The sequence below is a fragment of the Hippoglossus stenolepis genome, chromosome 3, assembly GCF_022539355.2.
Source record: "Hippoglossus stenolepis isolate QCI-W04-F060 chromosome 3, HSTE1.2, whole genome shotgun sequence".
NCBI lineage: Eukaryota > Metazoa > Chordata > Actinopteri > Pleuronectiformes > Pleuronectidae > Hippoglossus > Hippoglossus stenolepis.
The window spans coordinates 11800128-11825029 of NC_061485.1; the positions used below are offsets into that span (position 1 = coordinate 11800128).

Consider the following 24902-nt stretch of genomic DNA (forward strand, 5'->3'; position numbering starts at 1 on the left):
CAATAAGATTTGTCATTGATGTCACAGATGAAATTACCTTAGAAGCAGCATTTAAGGTTTCTCTGTCAGTTCTAGTACAGATATAACAAACTAGATAAAAGTTAGTGAACATGTAAGTGACGTTAAGTCTTTACGTTAAGTTACTTCATGCACCTCCTGACCTTGTGGCGCCCGTGTCAGGTGTAACCATAGGCCGTATATAAAGATGGACGACATGACTATTACCCATAAGTGAAGCCAAACTGTCTCGACCTCCTGCTGGTGGATGGCTGCAGTGCAGATCATAAACCCCACCTCCTCCATGTTAGCAAATGGGACATGGGAGCATTAAAAAGTCAAAATACTGGTGTATGTTCATCTTTAAATTTTTCTAACGACTTTGGTTTCAGTTAGTTATTTTATGTTATAAAAATGGAATAAAATGTCCCCTGAACACTACTGTTCAGACTTTGGCTCCAAGTGTGCAAGATGGTGGCATTTGTATCCAGAATGTTTATGCTTCATTTATGCGTTGTAGGAGGGAGTGGAGACACGTCGTCCATAAAGTCTATGGTTTAATGGTTTAAATATTGGCACGGCATCAAGGCTTGTTCTCAAACTCAACAAGAAAATAGAAAGCAATATTTCTTTGATTTTTGCTTTGCTAAAGTGCAGAGAGATCTACATGTAACCTGTAGTTTCTTTAATGTAGTTACAACAAAAATATTTCCTGGCAGAAACATAAAATCTGAATAAGTAATTTCACTCTGAATGTAAAGTGCTATAAGGTGAAGGCTGCTAACGATCTAAGTTATCAACCCCCGGTATCATACACACTATCTCGGGTCAGCCTTGACCCATTTATCCGTTTCCTGGGAGGCCTGGGATTTTTGTATGCAAGAACTGAAGTTTCACCAATTTAAACAGCAACTGCATCAAGTAGTGAGAACAAATTACAGCAACCAAATTATTGGCTGACATTAAACACAGACACTTAACTTGTTTGGTCATGTGCTATCATTGATGATTTATATTAAGAAGATTGTAAGTACAAAAAAGTATTTGGAGTTGTAGGCAGGAAATCTTTTGCTGTAAATTAGTCAAATGACTTAAAAAATGGTGTAAAATCCTATCTTTTCATGTTTGTGTTACAGAAAACCAAACTGCCCCATTTCTTCCACCTCTTACTACGATGTTGCTGAAATTTTTTGCTCTAACTTGGCTGGTTTGCATGTGGCTACTTGATAAAATTCTGGCCTTTAACCCGTTCAGTGTTAAATTATGACATTTAAGTCAATTATTAACTTAAATGACAGATTTATAGCTTGAAATAAAGATAACAGGGTTTTGTAAATCGCAATCATTTAAGGGAGGGTCATTCTCACTATTCATAGAAATGTTGACCTAATAGCTGATAAATGATTAGTTATGTGCCCCTGTCATAATTCTGCCCATGTAGACCACCTTCCTCTGTTGTGTGACCTTTCTACTTGATCCGTACATGTGTTTTTAATTAATTTCTTCACTGTGTCTCAATGTCTCTGTCACACATCCAGACCGTCCAGGCCTTCTGAATGTGAAACCCATCGAGCAGCTTCAGGAGACCGTGCTTCATTCCCTCGAGTTGCAGCTGAAGCTGAACCACCCGGACTCTCTGCAGCTGTTCGCCAAGCTGCTCCAGAAGATGACCGACCTGCGGCAGATCGTCACGGACCACGTGCACCTCATCCAGCTGCTGAAGAAGACCGAGGTGGACATGTGCTTACACCCGCTGCTGCAGGAGATCATGAAGGACTTGTATTAGAGTTTAACTGAAGAAAAGGACAAAAAAAGTGGGAAGAAAAACAAAAGAGAAATTTGTATTTTAAAAATCACAAGCTGAGATGAAGCACTGTGTGCTCTTTGTGTGTTTAACACGACGGAGGCAGCCAGTCAGATGGGCTGACGGAGGGAAATTGAGAAAGGGATGTGGGAAGAACAGGGGATGAGAAATCAAGGAAAGAAAGACAGAATGTGAATGTCAGATCTTGTCTAGACAGCAACATGTGAATAACTTGCGGCACACAGTCATTTAGCTGCTGCTGAGCCTGGATATTTCATTATGAGTAGACTGCCAACTTAAATACAAAACTACCACCTATTGCACCAATCAGGATGAGCGTCGGTTGGTAACTGAGCGAGTGGGGACTTTCTTATTGGCAGGCTCAGGCACAGGATCATGAATGTTCGACACAGCCTGTTGCGAGGGCCTTAAGGAGAAATGTATCACTGTGAATATTGTAAACCTTGCGTCACACAGTACAGTATCTGTCATTCATGTGCAGCTTACATGTTGCATTTTAACCATCATAGGCAGCAGCAGTGTATACGTGCTTCAGTACCTCTGATGCAGGAATGCATCACACACACACACACACACAAACAATGCACAGACATTTTCTATTTTAGCATCAGGGTGAAGGTGCTATCTCTTTTTGATCAGCTCTATCCAAAGACATATCAGATTATTGCCTGTATTATATTTTAATCTGGGTCACCTGCAGAAACTGTGAGAAAGTGTTTAGGACAACAAAGGGCACGTTGCCACTATGAGGTCCACTCTTGAAATATGCATACGCCACATTGTGCCTTTAAAGGAGACATATTGTGCTTTTTCAGTTTTTCTTTCCCTGAGTCAGTTAAGTCCACGGTAAAGCCAGTTCCTCTCGTGGCCTTCTCAGCTGCCGTAGTCGCAACGTCTGCATGCAAACCTTTTCAAGTAGTAACCCAAATTAAAATTATGAATCTGAATATGAGCAGAATATGTCTCCTATGTTGTGAAATGAAAGCCATATAGAAATTATCATATATATTATACATATATAATGTATAATGTATATTCACTTGTATTATTTTCATACAGTTGTGTGTCAAGCACTATTGGCTTTAAGCCTTAGTTCTATTTCAAATTCTACAACTTGTTGAGTTATAATTTTTACAATGAAATGATGTTGTATCTCCACAAAGTGCCTTCTATGTTAATACAACTGAAAAAGAAATTTGTTGTAAATAAAATATTTTCTAACTTTTTATTTGAAATCTCTCTCTTGTTTGAAGTGACATGAATGTACTTGCACATGAACCGTACACCGACATTTCTGAGTAATGTCCTCCTTGAAAACGTTCTAGTCACCCAAACTGCAGGAAAATAGTTTTATGGTCATTACATCAGCTGTCGTCCGTGTTTCTTACCAAACACACACACACACACACACACACACACACACATGCACTCATACACCATGTTGAAACGATTGCAACATTTGCACTCTGCTGAACTGGAAGAGCAAAGTCTGTGGATACAGATTTGATCAGCGAGCAGTGAGGGGGTCTATTTTTTTTATTCCTTTTTTTCGAGGGAGCATAACCTTTTGTCCTTTCTTTTTTTAGATAGATAAATTTAGAGAGACACCAGGCAAAAAACATATGATAGAGGGAGAGGCAGTCGTGTGCAACAGCAGGGTCAGAGTCCGGGTGAAACTCATGAAATCACACTTAAGCCCACGACGCCGGGTCACCTCAACACACTGCACACGTTCAGTTACACACAGCTGTCCTAGCGTGTGGAACCAGCTCCCAAGTTGGTTTCAGGAGGGAGACACCCTCCACACATCCATCCATCCATCCATCCATCCTCTATACTGCTCATCCTTTCAAGGGTCCCAGGCTCGAGCCAATCCCAGCTGGACATAGTGAGAGGCGTGGTACACCCTGGACAGGTCACCAGCAGATCACAGGGTCAACATACAGAGACAAACAACCATTCACACCTGTATTCACACATAGAGTCAGTTTAGAGTCTACAATGAATCTAACCTCAATCTGCATGTCTCTGGACTGTGGGAGGAGGAAAGTACACGGAGAAAGTTCACACAGACACGTGTGTTCAATCCTGGAGGCCACACCGCCCTGCTCTTTACATTCAAAGTTTAAACTCTCCTGTTTCTTAAAACGTATCGTCACGTTGAGTCCTGAACCGTTCGTTATTCTGCTAAAGGCCCAGACTTCTGGTGGAATGGGACTCGCATGACGCACTTAATCCCTCTGTGTCTCTGCCTCTCTCTCTCTCTCTGACAACATTAAAACTTCTCCTGGGGCCCCCCCCACTCTCTTTCCTTCTTCTCTCTCTCCCTCTCTCCCCACTTCCTCCTCTCTCCCCCATTGTTCATCTTTCAACCCCACCAATTAGGGCAGGAGGCCCATGACTCCAAGTGTTGGCTCACTGTGGGAAATGTTGTGTTTATAACAGAGTGTGGTCTTATCTTATGTGCTTTAAAAATTCAATAGAACTGAAATCATTTGAATGCATTACACATTTTTTTTCCTTTTCCCTCACAGACCATGCTTTTCTTTACATTGGTAATTTTTCCACCATTGAGACCAAGCCATAATTGCAGGGTAAACTGTCTTTAGGATAAATCTGACCTATAATCCTCATTAACAACACTTAATGTGTACATAATGTACATATTATACACTATGAAAGGTATTTTATGTGTAGGATATTCTGTATGACTATAGATGTGCAGTGATTAAATCTAAAGAAAAGAGTGGTGTTCTGATAATGTCTCATTCAAGAAAGAAATGTAGTTTTATTTTCCTACATTTATTTTATGGAGCACAGATTGTTTTTGTGGTTTGTCTGAAGCTTCAGCAAATAGTTGTTTTTGGTCGTGAAACAGAGATAGGCATCACATTTTCTACTGTTGCATAATAAACACAATATTATTGTATGGTTTTATATTATCCTATTTCTTAGTTCCACTCAATTCCGCCATAGGCTACACTTTGCAAAACAATGTTCATAGTTTAAATAACATAAAACAGCAGATATGGATGATTCTTGGCATCAGAAATATATATTATAGCCTCCTTCTGTTAGGTTTGTGGTTTTTGAGTGATGGATGGATGGATGGATGGATGGATGGATGGATGGATGGATAGATAGATAGATAGATAGATAGATAGATAGATAGATAGATAGATAGATAGATAGATAGATAGATAGATAGATAGATAGACTTGTGTCATCCATTGTGTTAATATATATAAAAAGCATTAGTTATGCTTTCTTAAAGATTTATTCAGTTCATTATACGTATAAAAAACTGGATTTGAACATGTAATAGAGTATTTGTTTTACAGTGTACTGTAGTATAGTGTAAATAATCTGAGTACTTGTACTGACTCTGTCCCTGTGGGCTCATTTTCTCTCGTTATAAAGACAAACAGAAAAAGGATGGGAACATAAAGACCTGATCAGGAACAACAGGAATTCATGTGTGAGTGGTGAAAAAGCCGAGACGAGGGGGGAAAGCCAGTGGTGAGAGAGGAGCTGGAAGTATGGCCCCTAAAAATAAGCCTTTTGGATTGGCAGCTGATGGTGGGGGGTTTCTGGCTCGGGGCCGGATGGTCCTCTTGGATGGCTGATGATGATGGTAATTAAATGTGTGCTTTATGTTGAGTCAGCATATCCTCACTTTGTTACGGCCGGTCTCTGCTGACCCAGCCCTGCCAAGATTCCTGAGCCGATCTGCCAAATCATTTTTCAGAAAGTATATTTCTGCTGTTGTCCGTCCGCACGGGGCCGGGTCCAAAGACAGCACTTTTTGATTTACACAAGGAAGTTTAGTTTTTTCTTCGGGCTCCTTAAGAAACGGCAGCTTCATTTTTTATTCTCTATTGTTTTGGTATCAGAGAAGAATTTGACTCCCACCAGTGTGTGATACCTGATATGTGTTTGTGTGTCCTCGTGCGAGCGTGAAGTGATACACCTGCCACTGTAAGACCAATATAGCTCATCAGACATTATTTTCATTTAATCTGGTGTTTACATAGAAAACAACTCAGGAATTTGTATCAAGGCACTTCATGTTCTTTTAGGATTTTACTGAAAAACACTTTAGATGTGTAGAGGTAAACTTCAACCAAGATACGACGATAGCGGGTTTATATTCCCATTGTAAAATTATAATCATTGTAGTTTTATAATGTAATAAAACGTGTCTTTATATAGCTTCATGTATCAGCATTATTTCCAATAACCTTTATTACTGTTTTTTTGTGATACAAATACTGCATTGTACTTAATTAGTACTAAATTTGTTAAAAAATGTATTGTGTTGTGCTTTATATTTCTTTTAATGCACAAGGACTGCAGAATAAAACACATTCACACATTGCCATCATAATTAACACATGAATAAATAAAATTATTTATTTATAAGTTCATCGACTGCTCAAAAAGGAGCAGAAAGAAGAAGAATCTTATATAACCTGCCCCTCTTTCGCAATACATTAATTAACAAAGCAAATAATTCAATTAAATAAAACTGCTTCTAAAGTTACAATTCATTTTATACCATTTAAAGTTTAATTAACACATGTCATTGTATCTCCTCAACATACTGGTTTAAATAGTTTTTTTTAAATAATGTTTTAGATTCTTTGGTTTCTTAGTTGAGATTGTTCCTGATTCCTTTCACTGTAATGCAACGTTCCATCAATTTGGTTCTGAATCTCGTTTTTATTTTTAAAGATCTCTGTTCCTTTTAAGTTATAATGGCTTTCTCTTTTTCAAATCTTTTTGGGATAATAAAATCAAATAAAGACATTTGGGTTTGTGGATAATCAGTCCAACATGAATCCATTAAGTCATCTTATCATGACGGATATTGATTCAGTTGCAACACTGTGGAAATTCCTCACGTGCGTCCTTCCGCCCACCAACATTTTTTCGACACTGTGTATCTTAGATTTGAACTGACAAGGTGGATCAGGTGGATTTTTTCCACGTGATTCACTGATTCACTTGCACTTGAACATGATTAATTGAAACCTGAGTGGAAAGTTAATGCAATGCCGTGGATGACGTGACCTATGATGACTCAGACGAGGCCATGCTGGTGAAACATACTGCGCAACATTCCTCAATTTGTCTCGTCTAGAGAAAGGACTGATGTAAACCCTCAGTACTTATTCAGATGTGTTTGAAACAAACCCACAATATTTTCAATTATCACATGTTTTAAAGAATAAACACAACTATAATGTGGTTGTTTATAAAATCCTCAATGGATAAAGTATTTGTAAAATCCGACTATATTTCAGATTGTTTGATGGATTGACACAACTCTCTTGTCTGTGCGTTAACACTTAAGTTACAGTTAGGTTCCACTTATCTTAGCTCACCTTAGCCTAGCTTAGCATAGCAGCCAGCAACAGGGAAAGAGCTAGTTGTGCCCGGCATAAATTAAACTAATGAGAAAATGTGTTAACTGGTGAACAGTGAGATATGTTGTAGGCAAATCTTGTCTTTGTACAGAGCTGTATCTCCATGTTTCCTGTATTTATGCTAAGCTAGGCTAAATCCAGGCCCGTATTCAAAGGACAGGCGGCAAAAATGATCATAACTAGCAAGAAAGTGAATAAGCATATTTCTCCAAATGCCAAACTGGTGTCAAATTTTTTTTGTTTTTCCCAAATCTGAAGAAATAGTATTGACTCTGTCCAAATAAAAAATCTGCAAAGTTGAGAAAAGTGCCAAAAATGTTGCTACATTTCTCCGGGGAGAGCTTGACACTGCTTCATATGACACAAAAATGAAGGTGAAGCTTTGCTGTGGTTCACCAACGAATCACTTTACCTACAGATCCACTGTTTATTTACCACATCGACAGGAAAGTTGCCAGTAACAAGGTGACACGACACTGGAGCCTCAAACTGTTTCCCTGACAAGCTTCAGTTGACGATTCCAACAGGAGCTAAGGATTCGTACTGTGAGAAGTTTTCGTACTGATGTGTATTATCCTGTTAGAGGTTGGATCTGTTTCCTCGACTTGTTTCCAAATGCTGATTCTTCCTGATGGATGTTAAAAGGTATTTGATGCAATGAACTTCATTTCAGACACAGTAAGAATATGAATCCATTCTTCTGCACTGATCAGTATTAAGGATATTGTTTGACTGACAGCTCTGGTGTTGAGTTTAGTTGTACAGTGACGCCCTCTGCAGGCTCAGACAAGCACCCAATCACACAACAGGGGGGCTTTCCTCTGTCATAACCAAATCATACTATACTGTGTTATGTCTTGTTGACCCGACCACGCACCCTTTCCACAATTGAACATTTTTCCCTGAAAAAGAAAATAAAAACCTGATATTTACTCAACAGATCAGCTCTTTTGTGTGATGATGGTTCGGGAGTATGTGGATTATTTCAGGATAGAGGTTCAAGTGAAGGATGGATCATCATCAGCTTGCAGGAGTGACTGTATCTAATATTTAGAGATTGTCCATAAACATACATAGATTTTGTCAAGTTGCAACACCTCAGTGGCTGTTTTTATTGTTTCAGCTGGTTGAGCTGCAGAGGGATTGAACAATAGAGGCCAATAACAATAATGAAGCTGTCAGGGCTGTGAGGGAGGTGAGGTCAGCAAGGTGACACGGTAAACAGGCCAGCCCAATTCCTTCCCTTCACCTCCTGACCCAACGCAACCATGAACCAGCAGAGAGAAATATGTGTTTTTGTATTTCATAAATACACAAGGTCTACAAGTTAGAATTTAAGGAGTGAAAATGTCGTCATTTGGGTTTGGCCTTTAGGATCTAATTGTATTGAAATAGTATATATGAAACATTTAGATTTTTTTTTTTATTGTAAGCTTTTGGTGCATCGAAGAACTGATGAACACAAGAAACAAAACTCGACTGTTACCACAAAATAAGTGTTGAGATGGAATAAGTTAAACTACACATTGTATGTTACATATATATAATTTATAAAATATATATAAAATGTGGTTGGAGAACATGTAACCTCCACACAGAGAGGAAGAAAGGCCCTGGACAGAGTGGAGCTTGAAATCAGAGCAGGAGTAGCAGCAGCCTCAAGAGGACAATCAGCTGATCAGAATAGATGATACATTACAACAACCTAATGTATCATCTATTCTGTTTGTGTGTTCGATTCCAGGTCTGTAATTTTTCTCTGAGCTGAAGCGACATCACAATTCAGCTTGATTGTTAGTTTTTGCATCATCTACCACTCAATTGAATAAGAGCAATATACAGCATAGTGTAATGTGTATATTTGTGATGTTGTATCATAGACGAACAGAGGGGGCGGTAATGACACACTGACTGGAAACAATTCAACGAAGAAGAGAAACACGGAAGTGGACTGTGTTTTGGTTTCTATCACGGCGGGAAAATCTCACGGTAAACTTCTAATTCAGTATCTAGTCAAAATGTCGTTTTCTATATAAGCACAGCATCAGTTTATTATGCTGAATATCTGTCTGTAGTCTGGATACGTTGAAGCTAAAGGAGCAGACGAGCTACTGACGGAAACCTGCTCCAGTGTCTGTGAGCTGAGGAAACTCCACTAGAGGTTTAGTTTCTTATCTAAAGTCATGTTGACTCTGATGTGATGCAGCTCTGTGTGGCTCCTGTCAGTAGTTCTCCTGTCAGTAGTTCTCTACTAGTTAGCAGCTGTAACCAGGTTATTAGCTTTACTCAGTTAACTACAACTCTGTGTAAAAATAAAACGTTAGGTATAATTGGACAAATGCACTCTTACATGATTTTACTGCGACACATTATATCATTAGACTATTATTACTCATGCATTGTAAAAGCAGGATCTTGCTGTTATAGGCCTGCAACTAATGATGCTATCCATCATGGATTAATCTACTAATTACTTTCTCAATTGATTTAATATCTTGAGGATTGGTTTTCCAAAAATTAAATACATTCTGAAATTAGTGAGGCATGTGTCCAATTCACACCCAAATAGAAGCTTGTTTTGTCCAAGTGATTAGAAATAAAGACCAAAATATATAAACAATTGAAAGAAAACATAGTAAATACATGTATTTAAGAGTTTGGAAATGTTTGTATTCATCCAAGAAAATTGAAATTTTTTTCAATCAATCATCACTTCAGCTCTACTTGTATATTCTGTTGGGTAGTTTATTTTATATATATTTTTATAAATATTTATAATGTAATCTGTAACTTGTAAACCAAAGCTCAGAAATAACTGTAGAGCAGCAAACTGTTTGAATAAATGAACTGGCTATGGAAGATTCCAACTAAGTAACAAATATTTTCATCTACGATCAATCTGTTACTTTTATATAGTAATTTATAATTTTCTATGTATAACATCCTGAAATAGTAAAACATGCCCATCAAAAAATGTCAAATGTCTTGTTTTGGTTGACACACAACTTAAATTGTCAGTCAAGGAAAGAGGAATATCTTCACGTCTAATATGGTGGAGGCGTCTAATGTTTGGCATTTTTACTTATAAGAAAGAGACTGAATAGATTATCAATTCATCTGTTATGTTAATATTTTAATATTAGTTATTATTATTTAAATATTGTTGATCAAGTATTCAGGCCCTCACTGTCACAGAACTAGACACATGGCATGAACAGGGTTTGAGTTTGTTAAGTATTATGTAAATAACTTAACACTTGATTCTTTGTTTTCATTTTTGGTTGATATAAAGAATTGTGTGCTACATCATTGTTCATTCACATTGCACCATTTTCTATAATTAACATGTATTAAGTACTGTCGGTAATTTCATCTCTTCCACCAGGGGACACATGACCATGCGGTCCAGGCAGCAGGATGTGGCCAAATCTAATAATTCCCCCGGACTCTTCTTGACCGCGGACGGTGAACCCATGTCTTTCTTCCTACGACCGGGTCCCGTCAAACGCAGGCTGCAGCCGCTCATCATATCTGGAGGAGGGATGATGTGCAGTGTCCAGCAGCCAGGAGCAATCCTGCTGATTGACCAAGACGATCGAGGCTCTATTCCTGAAACTGCTGCTCACTGGTAGGTGCTGGACTGGGATGCTGGTAGAAAGTGTTTAAAAGAAAGAATACAGTGTTTTAATTAGTTATAACAAACTAAAAGAAATTGAAACACAGTCAGAAATGAGGTTGCTGTCTGTTTTTTCCTCAGGTATGTGTCCATCAATTACATTCATGACTGTATCGAGAAGGGTAAACATCTAAACGTTGAGAACTACAGATTAAATCCTGAAGACATCCCGAGACATTCTGCGAGACACGTCAAGAAAGAGGGTTCTTCTGGACTCACAGGTGGTACAATATAAACACATAACACTACTGTTTGTCAGGATTTATTCTGCCATTGATTCTGTATTGTAATGTGTAGACAGCTTTTGTATTACCTGTACGATTTGTTGTCACATTAGGAATAAGTGTAATTCTGTTTGTGTTTGACTGACTTGTGTTATATACTTTGTGTCATTATAAGTAGGCAGGGCTCCCTATACCCCTGATGAAGATGCAGCCATCTTGAGTTATGTCAGCAAGCACAGGAGCGAGACGGGGGGAAACCGGCTCTGGCAGGAGATGCAGAAGCAGCATGTGACCAGTCACAGCTGGCAGTCGATGAAGTATCGCTTTAGGGTACAACTGGCTAAGAAGCTGTCTGACTCTGAGGAGGAGAGAACAACAGAGGAGGAGACCAAGGTAATTTTCCTGAAAGTGGGTGTCACCTGTTTCAACACATCACATGTTTCTTTCAGAGTTAGGTTCAGGTAGGTCCGTGCACGGACTCCAATTCATCTACAGCTGCTCTCGTTGTATATTGTCACATGTCACTGTCAGAGGGGTATTGTCTAATTCCGTTGTCTTTTGTACAGATGCAAATGAATGTTGATGGGTGTGATTTTAAGTTTACATCTTTCAATATAGCATAGGTGTCACTAGTGGCCAGCAACCAATTAATAGTAGAGGAAAAATGGTGGTGTTATTTTTTAATCACATATTCTTGGGGCTTGCCTCCTTCTGCATTTCATCCAGGTCGTCTTCGTGTTTTAGATCGGGGCTGTTAAGATATGAAAAATGTCATCTTGTGTGTAAAGCTTTAAACTGCCATATTTAAAATTTTAAATATATCAACTTCGGATTAACTGTGGGTGATGCTGCAGAAGCTGTAGGAGGATTGTATTTTTTGATACAACCACTAGATGGCAGCACATTTTAATAAATCTATTGTACACAGGATGACTTAAATTGTATTATTATAACAAACATTAAGATATATACAGTATATTCCAACAGCCGCTTTACACATACTTTCTACTGATTATCATGCAGACCACTTCATAGTTTGTAGTGTTTATAAATATGTAGCCTGCAACTTCTTCTCTGTTGATAACAGACAGAAGTTCCAAAATCTTCCAGTGAAAATGCTGCTTCTCCTCAGACACATTCGCCACAGCCAGAAGCTCTTCAGACGGATCTAACACAGGTGCAGTAGGAACCAGAGCTTACTGTTTCTAACACCACAGATAAAGTACACCCTGTATACTGTATCGGTATTAAACGCAAAGATTCAATGACATAATGTTTATATGTGATTTGATAATTAGCTGAAATGAAATGACCAGTTTTGGTGTTCCTGCAGATGGATGATCAGCCCGTACCAGCTGTAAGCTCACAACCTGAAAATGTCGAAGCTGAAACATCAAACGTCTCTCAGCCCGAGGAGCCTCGTGTGGATCCACAGGAAGATGCTCCTATTCCAGCTGATGACACCGAACCAGAAGCAGCAGAGACACAAGCAACCAACTCTCCACAGAAAGAAAATGTGCCCGAGGACTCCCCATTCAGCTCATTTACCCCCCAAAAGCAGAAAGAGAAGCAGGGGGCTTCCCCCAAGCAGGAACAAAGACCACAGCGTCAACCAACACGCAGGCAGCTTGAGGCGTCATTATCGCCTGAACCTTACGGCAAAAAACTCAGATCATCATATTCTGCTGAGAAACTGTCCTCCTCTCCCCAGTCTGCAAAGAAAACAACAGCAGACTCACCGCCTTCAAAGAGAGCCAGAAGACTGAGTGTGGCAGCAGCAGCATCGAGTGACGAATTGGAGAGCGTAGAAACTGTCGTCTCTGAAACACCACAACCAGGTTTTTATTTGTTGACTCATTTTATACTAGATTTTATACTAGAGTTTGAATAAAATGTCCAGTCATGTCAGATTGTATGATCTCTTCTCCATCATGTTCCTCAGAGGAAGAGTCAAACTCGTTGGAGAAACCAGAGAAGAGAAAAGGGAAGCGAAAGTTTGGGATTCTGGAGTTGGCTACAAAGGAGTTTGAAGATGAAAGTGAGGTACGACTACACAACACAGCACGTCCCCTTGTGACCTATAATGTCAAGGTGAGACTTTTTCTCCAGTCAGCATGACATTGCAAATTAAATAAAAATAGCTGTGCAATTACACATACACCCAAGCACAGTAAACAAAAATTATCCACCCCATAGACATTTACATGCAATAAGTGATCATAATCCTGAAAAATAGAATCATTCACAGTTTGGTTTTGAATTTCTGAGAGATGGCAGGTCATTGGGCAGCAGGAGTGAAATGTCTTGATCTTATTCTTTTCTATGTACATATAAACACCACTTAAAGAAGAGAGAGGTCAAAATAGTCTGTTGAGCCTGTTTGTTTGTGTCTGAAAGAAGCAAACACACACAACTGAGAGGCTGAAACAAGGGAATGTTGTTACTTTGCTTAAAAATTACATAAACAATCATAAAACAAAAAGTTCTGTAATATTGTTATGGTCATCGAATATTCAGTTAATTTCAGGAATAGCTAATATCTTTTGTATCTTCGCTCAATCTGTTCTCCTCCAACTCCAAATCTCTTAAACACAAATGCTGAGTCACAGACCTAAATTAGTTCCATGTGACAGAATCAGAAGTTGTTCTTTAAACGTTACACTGTTGTGTTGCTGTCTCTTAGTCTTCTGAGGATGAAGCTGCAGATCTCCAGAACCCACCTGAAAAAGCAGCGATACCAACCACATCAGCAGAACCACCTCGTCAGCCCTCAGACTCGACTGCAGACCTTGTCTCAGCACAGTCCCGACCTACTGCACCCCTCCAGGAGGAGGCTCAACAGACCCAGGCTGTCAGCAGTGACAGTGCACCAGAGAAGGGCCGCCCTGAACCTAGTCCTGCAGCTTCTGGTCCTGCAGCTTCTGGTCCTGCAGCTTCTGGTCCTGCAGCTTCTGATCCTGCAGCTTCTGGTCCTGCAGCTTCTGGTCCTGCAGCTTCTGGTCCTGCAGCTTCTGGTCCTGCAGCTTCTGATCCTGCAGCTTCTGATCCTGCAGCTTCTGGTCCTGCAGCTTCTGGTCCTGCAGCTTCTGATCCTGCAGCTTCTGGTCCTGCAGCTTCTGGTCCTGCAGCTTCTGGTCCTGCAGCTTCTGATCCTTCAGCTTCTGGTCCTTCAGCTTCTGGTCCTGCAGCTTCTGGTCCTGCAGCTTCTGGTCCTGCAGCTTCTCTGGCTTCGGTCCTGCAGCTTCTGATCCTGCAGCTTCTGGTCCTGCAGCTTCTGGTCCTGCAGCTTCTGATCCTGCAGCTTCTGGTCCTGCAGCTTCTGATCCTGCAGCTTCTGGTCCTGCAGCTTCTGGTCCTTCAGCTTGTGATCCTGCAGCTTCTGGTCCTGCAGCTTGTGGTCCTGCAGCTTGTGATCCTTCAGCGTCTGGTCCTGCAGCCACAGAGGCTTTGCATGCAGCCTCCAGGGCCCACCTTTTCATATTTGACAGTGAATCTCAGGAAGAAAACTCCCAGCCCATCACTGGTGACAATGCTACAGCTCTGTCCAACCCACAGCCACTAGTGAGGAAAGACGCTGCACCATCGCTGACTCAGGTCCAGGTAGAGGAAGACATGAAGCAACTCAGCGCACTGATGAACCAGACAAATCAGGTGAGTGTTCCATTTGTTTTCGCAGTGTGAGTTAGACTTTATTATATTTGTGTTTTTCTAAAAGATAGACGGCCTCCTATAGATCAGCTGAACAAGTCTTACTGCATTTATTTACTCTCATTTACTCTTTATTTTTGGATTCAAAGAAATAAATCCATGAAACAGATGTTCAGACTGAAATCTATTGCCATTAACTCATTAATAGTATTGGTTCCTACTCTGTTTGTCTGTTTGAAATACTTTCTAACCTCCACTAATGCTTTCTCTTCTAGGACATAGTCAATGTGACCAAAGCCCTGTTGAGGACCAGCGGAGATTTCTCTGCTGCGCTGGATCTGCTTTTGAATCCCTCCACCATTTATGAACCCGTTTGGATTCGCTCTGATGACGGTCTCTTGATCTCTGCCGATCCTGTTGTCCGCCAGCAGCTGCAGGAGAAGTACGGTGAGAAGGAGTTGGCCAAAAGAGTAGTGTTTCTCGAGCTGGAGGGATGAAGGAGAAGATCTAGAAATGTACATTGAATAACTAGTATGACAGTTATCTCTTCTTTCAAAATGAATAGCAGACTTTCTCTGCGGAATTTTCATTAATTTAAATTGGAGACATTTGAGGATAAAAAAAAGTTTTAAAAATGTAAAGTTTGTATGTAAATGACAATCTATCCGGCAATTTTCATTTAATTTGGGAACAGAAGCTTTTAATGCATTTCAACATGGGAATACTTTTCTTATTCTTATGCTTTTAATATTTTTGTTTGTTTGTCTCATTAAATTGCTTGAAAATGTGTTTCTGTTTGATAACTCTTGCTGTCATTTTTTAAATATGTTTCGTGCTTTGCCAGATAAATAATGAATAGATTGCATGAGATTTGTCAAAAGACAATTCAGTCTTTTTTCAGTGGATTTAATAAAAAAATGGCCTTCACGTGTAAAATTGAGTGAACTGGACACATCTGTCACCTCAAACTCCTCAGATTAGAGTAGAATAGAATGAATGTGAAGTATAAGAAAAGAATCTGATTCATCTTCATTTTATCCAATCCACCATTTTATTTCATTTATTCCCAATATCAACCGAGTACATTCATAATTTTCAAACGATCTGCCCCGGACCAACATGAATACATAGTATCAGTAGTTTCAACCCAAAAAAACAAGAAAAGAAAACCATTTAAATGAACCTCTTACATGGATCAACCTGTGCTGCAAATGAAACACAAAGACCAGTATCTGAAATACATCCGTCAATTTTTACCCAAATATGGCCACGAGTATTGCTGCACCTTTTTTATTTTATTTTTTTCATCTCCCCATTATATTTATGGAATCAAAAGTCAAGGCAATAATGACGACAAACATGTATGCAAATTAACACGTGAAACCATATGTCAACACAACCATTAAATCCCAGGTCAACACTGATAAAACCCACTAGTATAAAACCATTTGAGTAGGAAACATTCACATCCACCAGGATCTGCTTTACATACACCCAGGTCACATACTGTAAGTTGGTGAGAACCCGTTTAGTAAAGCAACACATACCAAGGTCTCCGTTGAAGTAACAGCGCACCATATATCCCTGGATTGAAACAGCTACATTTTCTCAGCGTTTACCTGTAAGGTCTTTAGAGGAGTCCTCCAGTGAAGCTACATTCAGCAAGGAGGAGTGCTACAGTATCTTTAAACAACACAGCTGGGATGTGACCTGCTTCAAGTGATGGAACAGTGGAGACAATACACCGACATGTCTGATAGTCTGCAAGAATTTGTGATTCTGGAACACGACAGCATGTTTTTCATGGGGAAGTCGTCAAACTAACGTGTGTGTGTGGCAGGGCTGTACAAACACTGAGACTGAGTTAGTAGGATTCTATAGCTTGATTTACATCTTTGTCGTATGTTACTGTACATGTTTGCTTTGGTTGGCTGGTGAGTGTGACGCTCTGAGTGAAGTGAGAGACAGCGTGGTGTGTTGTTACCTCCGCCAAGGACACCAGGTTTCACCCCTGTCTGTTTGATTGTGAGCAAGATTACACAACAACTACCGGACGGATTTACACAAACGTGGTGGTGGGATGTGGTATGACTCAGGGAAGAGCCCATTTGGTTTTGGTGTGGATCCAGATCAGGGGGCAAATCCTGGATTCTGTTTAGACATTTTCGTTGATAGAATTATTCATGGATCTTGATGAAAAGAATCTGGCATGTTAAGGGGACTAAGGCAGATGTAAATATAACAATCTGGATCTGATCACAAGGGGACTGTTGGGCCTTGGCGGAGGTTTGCGCTCTAGTGAGACCTGCTGTTTGTGGATGTTACAACCGTACAATCAATAATGTGTTTGATGTCACAGCTGAAAAGTACAGTAACGACAAAAGTATGGCTCTTTGTTACTGATCAGACTGGTTTTACATCAAGTCAAACAAAAAATGCATGTGACGTTCTCTACGTTCCTCGTTCTTGTCCGATAAAATAAATTCGTTTTTTAATAATGGGTGATCTGCTGTGGTCAAAACATCTGGAAGAAGTTAACTATTCCTGAAAATATAATAAAAGCTGAATATGGCAACATTAACATTGGTTAACACAGAGTAATCTGTGAAAAAAACATTTTTTCTGCCACAAATTAATCAATGATTAGAATAGATATGATTTTGATTAAAAACATAGCGCACAGTCTGCATTGCAGCTATTTAGTTAAAAAAAATAAAGTTGTAAAAAAAAAAAAGGACCCATAGCTCCTTTTCCTCGGGAGAAACATGCTGAAATAAGAAAAGGCCTGCGTTTTGACATTCTGCTTCTGTGAATCTTCCAAGAAAGAAGTAGCACTTAAATCTTTGATCCAGCAAACTGTACATACATTATAATACAAAGAGGCGATTCAAAAGATCCCCTCTGTCCCCATGCGTTGGTCAGTTTCTGCGCTAATCCAGTGGAAGCACTGAAACTGCTGGACATCTCGAACGGTTTCAAAAGACTTAATACCAACACAAAAAGGCCTCTGGGGTATACGATCACATGCCTACAGCTCTCTATGTACAGCCTGACACTACAGTCGAGCCCCGGTTCAGGAGAGACAAAGCAGGATGTGCCACTCGTCTGGAACAGAGCCCCCTGCAGGACAGCAGGAAATAATAATAATAACACCACATAATCAAAGGAATATTTCTCTAACATACAATGAATTATGATATCTAACAATTATACTTGTGTGACATATGTGTCCTTTGGCTTTGCTTATGAGGTTCCAGAGCCTTGTTTGGCTTTGATAACTTCAATTTATTTGATTTCTTTCATAAAAACAACAGTATTTGACTTGTTTGGGATGATATGTCTTTATGTGCTCAAAATAAACTGCACAAGCTGAGAACAATCTTTCCCCTGTAAAACACATCTGAGTCAGAGCGATGCACTGTTTCTGTAGCAAGAAGCATTGGTGTTATTGGCGTGATTTGTCCCTTCTTTAGGGGGCGCTGTTCCAGTTTTACTGTTGATGTGCACGACAAAACAAAAGTAGATTTTTTTTCACACTGAAACGCTCAAAATGATATATAGAAAACACCTGCTTTGCTGAAAAGGCTAATCGTATTTGAAGAGAACCGATGAAGGGTGAAAGCCAGTCTGAAAATATAAGGCCAGCTGAATTGCATAGAACTTCAGTAGTGCACTGATGCATCAAAAGGCTGTGCTCCGTTCCTCTGTCAACTTTGGCAACCCTGCAGAATTCCCCCAGAAACCAGCAGAACTCCAACACCATTTGTCTCCGCTCGTTGTTTTGGCTCCTTGGCAGGAGAGACACTGGATCGCAAATCACACGACCGGGACTTAAATAATACAAAAACAAAACAGCTTTCCAATCGAGGGGAAGTGACTTTCTGCGATCTAAAATCATAAATATTCAAATTTAAAAGATGGATGCAGTTTTTTTGTGTGTGTGTGTGTGTATGTGTGAATATATTCGTTGTTCACCGAACAAGAAGCACAATATGTACTATTTTCAATTCCTTTAGAAAAAAAGGACTTTAATTGGGTAAGAATTTGTAGAAAATATTTCTCAGCCAGTTTAAAACGTTTGAGAATTTCTTTTTTTTTTCTCTCCGTCAAAAATGATGTGAAGCTCTGGACAAGAATCCAGTGAGGCAGCAGTGAGGAAGAAAACAGCTCGGACTCTATGTGCACCCTTTTTCTCCTTGTAAAGCAAAGACGCCTCCAAACCACTTAAACAACAGAAAGAGTATAAAAGCACCAGTTCTGGGCCTGCATCAGTGACCGTGACCATCTGAACTTTAACAGGTCAAACAGGCCCAGAGTTAAGTTGGTCCACCTCGAGCAGGGTGGAGCTCCATACACTTTGAACCCCTGTGACAACGAGCGGTGGTCAGGAGGAGGCGGGACAACTAACGGAGGCTTCTGCCTCTCCGTCCTTGTCCAAGATCTCGTCCTGGATCTCGTCCGTGTTCCCTGAGTCGCTGCTGGCCACAGAGCTGACAGAGGGAGAGTTCCTGCCACCTTTGATCATCCGACGACACGTCTCCATCTGCACGTCCAGGCCTCGCTTCATGCTGCACATCTCCATGTACTCGTGCAGATGTCGGTTCATGTCGCTCTTTGCTGTGGCCAATTCCATCTAAAGGAAGACAATATATAGATTGAAGGGGAACTGCTGCTTTACTTTATGGATTTTGTGTTTTTCAGCTAAAGAAAACGTTTAATTGCTACAGCTATTAGCTGCTCGTTCTATTTAAGTTTTTAACCAAAAAGTTGGGGAAATTATGCTGTAGGTAAATGAAATAAATCCATAAACAGACATCAACGTCCATTAGTTTCCTTAAAAGGTAAACAAAATGTTTAATTACATAGAAAATATGATATAATGAGTCTAAAAAGATGTTGATTTGTTAATGAACATTTTCTTACCAACTACATAAATTCTTACAATTAAAAACTGGAATATAATGAGTAGGTACTTTCCAACTGTAACTAACAAATTAACTTGCCCTTTATTGTAAATTAGCCTCGTCATTAACAGCCTTCAGAGATAGGCCCATGTTTCAAAATAATAAAACAATGTTAAATATAATATGATGAATCATTTAAAAATGAATATGTTAAAAAGAAGACATTCACAGAAATGATGTGAAATGTAGAACAGAGCTTTTACAAAACGTTCCAGAAACTCAAACAGTGAAATAACACAGTCACAATGACCTTCCTCCAACTAAAAGAAAACAATATAACTTGATGCCATTTCCCACCCTAATCACTTTCATGAAACCTCTAAGGACATTTAAGGAATTAAGGGAAAGTTCATATTGATTTTAATGAACTTTCATCTAGTTGTGTGATAGCAAGGAAATATTTACATTTTGGGCACAGATTTCAATTACTTAAAAACATCTTAGGAGCAAACATTCTTGGATTTCTGTGTATACAAGAAAAATCTGTTTAATAAATGAACCACAATAATTCCCAAGTATATTTATTGTCTTTAAGATATTTTGGGCTGTTGTGCCTTTATAGTGTTATTTACAGTGCAAGTGTGAAAATGGGGAGAGAGAATGGGGAAAGATGCAGCAAAAACTAAAGGACAACAAAAATATACTGTTTGTAGGATTATTATTTCGCACGCACGCACGCACGCACGCGCACACACACACACACACACACACACACACACACACACACACACACACACACACACACACACACACACACACACACACACACACACACACACACACACACACACACACACACACACACACACACACACACACACACACACACACACAGACAGACAGAGGCTATGTACCTCGATCTGGCCGATGCTCTCCTGGTACTCCTGCTCTCTGGTCTTAAATAGCGACTCTGTCTCATCGATGAGGCTGCCAAGGCTTCCATCCTGGGAGTCCTTGGAGAGCACAGACAGAGCCTCATTCATCATGCATTAGCAGACGTCTTAGGCTGCAAACGCAGCAATGATCTACACTCTGACCTGCATGAGCTCGAAAACCCTCAACGCTGTGTTGAAGGAGCCAAAGTGCAAACGTGGACTCACCGGATCAGCCGCTTCGCCGTTGCCGTTGGTCGTGCCGTTGCCGTTGGTCGTGCCGTTAGCTGCAGCGATGGCGGCTGGCACGTTGTAGTTGGTGAAGTCCTCCCACAGCAGCAGAGTCTCCTCGTTCTCCTCCCACGTCAGGCTGTCGCATTCGTCGTCGATTTCGAACGTCTCGCGCCTGGCAACAAAGGAGTTATCTGAACAATGTCTGTGTAGGACAAGGACAGAGAAACGGAAAGAGGAGGAGGAAGAGAGAGGGAGGAGAGCAAGGGAGAAGTGTAACGGCCACCAGATACAATGAAGGTCGCATGCAAAGAGGGAGACATGCTTGGAGATGGAGATGGAGAGGAAACAATATGGACAACTGATTGAAATGATTACGATTGTTGATGATTGGGATAAGAAATGATTGATAAGAGTGGAAAATATAGAGGGTTGTAACACAAACTTATGAAGAAGGGAGCACTGTGGCATAAACAGAGACTTTTACAGTACAGTATAGATGCAGAGATTTGCTAAGAGACCATTCTGTATATGAGATACAATACTCCATAAAAACACTAGAGGGAGATGAAGGAATAATTACAACAATTCCATCTCATCTACTGTGCTGATGTGATGCAGCTGTAAAACATGCAGTTTCATTCACAGCTAAGAGTACCTGGTGCTTCTGATGAATGTGCGCTGTGGATATGTGTGTGTGTGTGTGTGTGTGTGTGTTACTTACAGCTTGTTGAGCATGCGTTTCATTTCGTCCGTGATGTTGAGCGCCTCTGAAACGTCCTCCTCCTCCTCTGAAAGGCTGGGCTCGGCATCCATCTCTGAACTCTCCTCATCAGACACCGCTTTACGCTCTTTCCTCCTGCAGCAGGCCATGGCGCCCTGCAACACACACACACACACACACACACACACACACACACACACACACACACACACACACACACACACACACACACACACACACACACACACACACACACACACACACACACACACACACACACACACACACACACACACAGACAACAACACACTCTTTAGCTTTTGGATCCAAGATGAACCCAATGAACCCAGAGGCAAAATGTAAAGAAGACAACTGGTGTCAATTTCACACTTAATCCTTGGTCACAGACATTTTTTTATGTGTTTATTCATCTGCAAACATTGAGGAAAGAAACTAAACGTGTGTGTTCCATGTCCAACTGAAGCTAATTGGTGATGCTTGTCTGGTTAAGCACAAAGACATAACCAAGTGGATTCGACAGATTCAAGATGCAACAAACAGCAGAACACATAAATCAGACGGTTTTATCTGCACATTTTTCATGTAAGGCAGAGACACGTTACAAAATATGACATTAAAGAAGCCTCCAGCTTGATTCACAGCAGATTTATACTTTATACTTTACACTGGGCTTTTAGCCAGAAATGTAGGCGCAATGTGATAACCTTGTGTGCGGCGAAGATAACACATCAGCATTTCACTTTTATATGTGTGTGTGTGTGTGCTGCGTTTGTGCATATATGAGTCTGTGTATGTTGATGTGTTTATGAGTTTATTCACAGACATGCATTCCTGCTGTGGTTTCATTGACAGAGCGTTTTTCTTAGATTACTTTCAGCTCCTCTGACAGACAGACGGACGCACTGCCGATGGACGGACGGACGGACACCCACCTTCTCTGCGAGCGACCGGGCCGGACTGATGTTGAACATCTTCGACATGTCCTCCGAGTTGCGTTGCTGCGCCACATCGCACAGTTTGGCCGTGATGTCGATCCGCCTGCAGATGTCCATGTCCACCCGCCGGGCTTTCTCCTGGATCTTGGTGTCCAGGTCAGACATTTGCTATAAATTAGATAAACAGAGATTTTACAGATTCATATGCACCTTCTCACACTGTATAAACTACAGTATGTGAACTCGATTCATTGTGGCAGCGGAAATGTTTAGCTAATAGATGTATGGTCATATTGCATCTCTCAGTTAGTTCGTGTTGGTTAATCCATCTCTGTATCAGAGGCTGTGAACTTGGTGATATTATATGTGGCTAAGTGTTTGTTTCACATATATTTATCTATAGTGTTGTAATCCCAGTGATGCCATAGGGGGCATGTTTTTCCGTAGATTTAGTTTGAGATTTCAAATGTGTAAATCTATGAAAGCCTATGACTATAAACCATAACATAATACTGTCCCCAAACGATCAAAATACATTTTCAGACACCAAATTTTTTGAAACCTTACAATAAAATACCCCTTTAAGGTGCTTGTAAGATTCATTTTGGCAATTTCCTTCATGTACAGCCATATTGCATTTTTCAACATGGTCTTTCATCAAATTCTGCGTATTCTATTTTGTGTTGTAAGTCTCCAATTGACTGTTTTCCCAGTATACTAGCTTTGCAGGTTAAATAAGAATGTTTATAGTACTCAAACTTTACTTTTGAGACTTTATTTTGTCTATATTACAACTAGAATGTCCCTGAGTGGAGCACATACCTCCGCTAAGGTCCAACAGTCTCCTTAAATCCAATCAAGCTGCACCAAATTTCACACACTCATAGATATCAGTCCCCTTAATGTGCCAGATTTTCTTCATCAAGATCCATCAATTATTCCTTGAGGAAACGGGGGAAATGTTGAAACCCTCTCTATCCTGCAGTGTTAAAGAAAGTAAAAAAACGATTCCTGGATCCGTCCCCGGATCAGCACCAGTATGGGTTCCTCCTCGACCCAAACCACATCCGTCCACTAAGTTTGTTGATGTTTTTGTCTAATCTTGCTTACAACCTGAAAACCAGTCAGCCAAATAAAAGGATACAACCTTCGGAGGTCAATTTTCTGTTATGATCAGATTTGTTGGGGCAGATATGGACGGGACCAATGTCTCATGTACACTGTTTCCTCTTTGAATATAAGAAGAGGGTCAACACAAACACAGACACATCCACAGACACAGGATGTCAAACTACCACTACAACTCGACTTCAAATGTCTCCACACAACCTCAGAGCTCCACAACAGCCGTGTCACTTACCCGCTTCTGGAATCACGCATTGGGGGATGAAGTAAAACACAGAAAATAACATGAAAAAATCTACAAGGTAGCAGATGCCACAGTGGAGAGAAGCAGGATAAACAACATGGCTTTCCAAAAACAAATACTTCAACTGACTATATCTATCAGTGGGCGAGCACAGGCTGGGACTGGGCCCAGTGCAGTATATTACAGCTGAATATCACACCAGAGCAGAGCTGCCAGGGAACAATACAGAGCTGTACAGGACAGGATGTGCCCTTGATCTACAGCTGCCATTTGAGCTATTTTCAATGAATGCTTGTCTTTGGGGGGGGATTTATAGATTTTTCCCGAATTCAAACGAGGTCGGAAAGGAAAGGGTGTGTTCAGTGTTAATCCTCAGACCTGTGTGAAAAACAACCTCCATTAGAATAAAGCCCCGGAATGTGTAGGAAGTGTTCTGCTGCTGGGACGCATATCAATCATGATGTGTTTAAGCACGGGAGTGAACCCAGCAGGTTTTCTTTATGACGTGACATCTTTGTCAGGCTTGAGGACGACGTCACCCTGTCGCTGAACAAATACTTACATCAGTCATCAGGCTCTTGAAGACCACGAGTTCCGCCCTCAGTCTGTCCACCTTCTCGCTCAGCTCGTCCTGGACCTCCGTCGACTCCTGGGCACTCTGAGTTCAAATGTCACATACAAGTAAATAAACCTCCTAATCGGGTGAGTGACATGTGTGTTTGACAGCATGAACTCTGCTTACCAACGTGATTGGATTGAATTTATTCAGTTACCGGTTCTTAACTGGTCTAAATAAGTCAAATGAGTCATTTAAACAAACATCTGATAAAATCTATTCAAAGTGAAAGTGTCAAAGGGACCGACATCATTGTTGTATGACATGGTTCAGGATGTGGCTACAGGTGCGGTAGATAAAGAACTGGTTACGATCTGATAAGGCCCATATAAGAAAATAAAGCTTTTATACATTTACACTGTTTTATGATG

General features: G+C 40.3%; 3 protein-coding genes across 6 annotated transcripts in view; 2 read left to right on the plus strand and 1 right to left on the minus strand.

Moving 5' to 3' along the window:
• The window catches only part of pparg (peroxisome proliferator-activated receptor gamma), a 31274-nt gene extending 28217 nt beyond the window's left edge, over positions 1-3057 (plus strand). The window contains exon 9 of the mRNA XM_035152543.1: positions 1536-3057. Within this exon, the coding sequence (XP_035008434.1) occupies positions 1536-1783 (248 nt within the window). The 3' untranslated portion in view covers positions 1784-3057. The remainder of the gene's footprint in view (positions 1-1535) is intronic.
• Positions 3058-9248: 6191 nt separating this feature from the next.
• On the plus strand, positions 9249-15586 carry LOC118104433 (telomeric repeat binding factor 2, interacting protein). The gene is made up of 10 exons (XM_047339465.1): positions 9249-9412; positions 10637-10879; positions 11009-11148; positions 11327-11544; positions 12239-12328; positions 12485-12989; positions 13094-13194; positions 13835-14075; positions 14594-14802; positions 15075-15586. Exons 2-10 carry the CDS (start codon positions 10644-10646, stop codon positions 15294-15296), a joined length of 1962 nt encoding a protein of 653 aa, XP_047195421.1. The 5' UTR covers positions 9249-9412; positions 10637-10643; the 3' UTR covers positions 15297-15586.
• A 241-nt stretch (positions 15587-15827) lies between these two features.
• Positions 15828-24902, minus strand: part of iffo2b (intermediate filament family orphan 2b) — a 28817-nt gene continuing 19742 nt past the window's right edge. The window contains exons 3-9 of one of the 4 annotated variants that reach the window (XM_035151298.2): positions 24478-24573; positions 23907-23912; positions 22544-22714; positions 21591-21745; positions 20864-21071; positions 20618-20716; positions 15828-19432 (exon numbers count right to left, since the gene is read on the minus strand). In XM_035151298.2, the coding sequence (XP_035007189.1) occupies positions 19184-19432; positions 20618-20716; positions 20864-21071; positions 21591-21745; positions 22544-22714; positions 23907-23912; positions 24478-24573 (984 nt within the window). In that variant the 3' untranslated portion in view covers positions 15828-19183. The remainder of the gene's footprint in view (positions 19433-20617; positions 20717-20863; positions 21072-21590; positions 21746-22543; positions 22715-23906; positions 23913-24477; positions 24574-24902) is intronic. The other 3 variants (XM_035151300.2, XM_035151299.2, XM_035151301.2) reach the window with 3 other exon arrangements.

What these genes read in the sequence shown, in the direction of transcription:
- LOC118104433 (XM_047339465.1), top strand. Translation starts at nt 10,644, where the DNA reads ATGACCATGCGGTCCAGGCAGCAGGATGTGGCCAAATCTAATAATTCC. An exon ending in CAACAGAGGAGGAGACCAAG is followed by an intron (nt 11,545 to 12,238) that starts GTAATTTTCCTG and finishes TGTTGATAACAG; the next exon opens with ACAGAAGTTCCAAAATCTTC. An exon ending in TTCAGACGGATCTAACACAG is followed by an intron (nt 12,329 to 12,484) that starts GTGCAGTAGGAA and finishes GTGTTCCTGCAG; the next exon opens with ATGGATGATCAGCCCGTACC.